The 2,104-nt window shown below is 37.5% G+C and overlaps 1 protein-coding gene across 1 annotated transcript in view; it reads left to right on the plus strand.

Moving 5' to 3' along the window:
• The window catches only part of IL17RD (interleukin 17 receptor D), a gene marked incomplete at its 5' end in the record, with an annotated part of 20,308 nt that overhangs the window by 1,855 nt on the left and 16,349 nt on the right, over window positions 1–2,104 (plus strand). Inside the window, one exon of the mRNA XM_010021801.1 lies at window positions 1,923–2,048. Within this exon, the coding sequence (XP_010020103.1) occupies window positions 1,923–2,048 (126 nt within the window). The remainder of the gene's footprint in view (window positions 1–1,922; window positions 2,049–2,104) is intronic.

The following is a 2,104-nucleotide window of genomic DNA, read 5'->3' on the forward strand; positions in this document are numbered from 1 at the left end:
AAGGCTAAAGAGATCATATAATAGGGAAATACATACTTGTCGTGAATAAGCCAGCACAAAAGAGAGCTTGGCATGCTGGCTGGGATTTCAAGGCTTTTATTTTGCCACACAGCAACTCTAGCAAGTTGTGGTTTATGTTGTTAAATTAGTTGGTTAGATTATTTGTTTGTTCAGGTGAAAAACAAATGTTTGTATGTTTTAGCATTTCACTTGCACTCAAGTAAAAGAAGTGGTTTTCTGAAAAGTGCAATTTTCCCTTGCTGTTTTCTTCCGAAATCTGTTGTTCCTTAAAAATGTAAATCAGTGACTCACAGTCAAACTTCAGGCATTTGTGCTATATTCCATTTTGGCAAATTGTCATTTGACCATAAAATTTTAGTAACCAGGATCCAAAATCTTGGGCTTGCTATTAATTAGATCCAGACCTAGCAAAAAAACTGTTACTTCAAATTTTCCATTGAAAGAGATCCTCTATTCTCCTAAGAGGAAGTTCATGCTGTCGTTGAGTTCACTCATAGCAACAGAATTCTACAAACAGCAAAGTACCAACTGCCCTGCTTTTGTAAAAGGCAATGTTGTACAAACTGCTCTTTTCTTATTTGTGTGGCAGTTACATAAAAGACCCTTTACCCTTGTTGCTCATAGTAAAAAGCCGTTTTCTAGAACTGCTTTTGAGTTAATGATTTTTCTTTCCTTGCCTTTAGGGTCACACCTCTGAATTAAATTTGGATTTCCAGTATTGGCATAAACCACCTGATTTTGCATGTTTCATTTCTATCAAGTGTATAGGCAAATACATAGCATGTAGATTATCTCAGGTGGTTTAGAATTAATCATCAGTCAGTAATATAAAGCTGCAGGTCAGCCTTTCCTGGATTTTGTTGGCTTCACTAGTTCCAAAGCAGAATGTTCGTGCATGCACATCTTCATGTATACTGTGCTCCAGAACTATTGAATCCTCTGGCTGCTACTTCTCTTCCTGTCACGAAGTATGGGGCTGAATGTTGTAAGGCTTTAAAAGTACTAAAATTTGGGGTTATTTTCTTGGTTTGAATGCATAAAGACATGGTCAAGTTCAACATCAAAGTCAAGAATGTTTCTTGTTTATGAAAGCTGAGGTTTGATTACATGTTTGAGGGGCTCTAAATTTAGGGAATACTCTGTGTTTTGTGAGGATAGTAAGACAAAACCAGTTCTGACTGAATCCGGCGGCAGTAAAATGGTCTATGGGGTTGTGACTACTGCATGTACAACAGATTTAGGGTTTAGGCATTATGTTCTTGGTGGTCAGGATCAAGCAGTATCGTGGTTAAGAAGCACTTCATGAGCACCAGTTCTGAAGCTTGGCATTGTTCATTGTTCTCAAACGTTTCTGATTGTTGACCAACATTTTCTTGCTGTAAGCACTGTACATGCACAAAATTAATGTCAGTCCTCGTTTTCTTTAGAGTAATAAGTGAGGAAAAGTTGTTCTCTTTTGGGAGTCCCAACCTGTGTCATTTTTACTCTTATTATAATACCAGGCTACACTGATATTATGTATAATCTGGTAATTTGCTTTGGAGCCCTGTGAACTAGGGTTTTGCAACTGGTGAATGTGGTTGTACTCAATGATTTGTAAAGTTTTCTGCTTTTCAGTGTCCCAAGACAAAAGCTTTGTCTAGATTTACTACGTAGTGCTTATTTTTATAGAATAAACAGAGAACATATACATCTACTGTGCTTAATCCTGAAGAAATGTTAGGAAATTAGCCCAATTCTTCATTTACATGGGTGGATGCAGGTCATGGTGGAAACTGGTTGCTTGAATAGATCTTTAACATTAGATGCTATTGGCAGATTGTGATTTACTTGCACTGGTATGGCACAAGAACATCAACTGGAATGTTTTTCTTAAGGTGTTTATTCCTCTGTATTTTCAGACTGCACACCTTACCTGAATTCAGTGGGAAAGCACGTGATTGGAGATGTGCAGAATATAACTATCAGTCAGTATGCATGTTATGAACAGGTTGCAGTGACGATACTTTGGACAGCAAATGCCGTTGGTAAGTAGTAGAGTGAAATGGACTAATTCATCATGCCTTTGGTAATGACTTCCTGC

The sequence above is a fragment of the Nestor notabilis genome, unplaced genomic scaffold (genome assembly GCF_000696875.1).
Source record: "Nestor notabilis isolate BGI_N333 unplaced genomic scaffold, ASM69687v1 scaffold8599, whole genome shotgun sequence".
NCBI lineage: Eukaryota > Metazoa > Chordata > Aves > Psittaciformes > Psittacidae > Nestor > Nestor notabilis.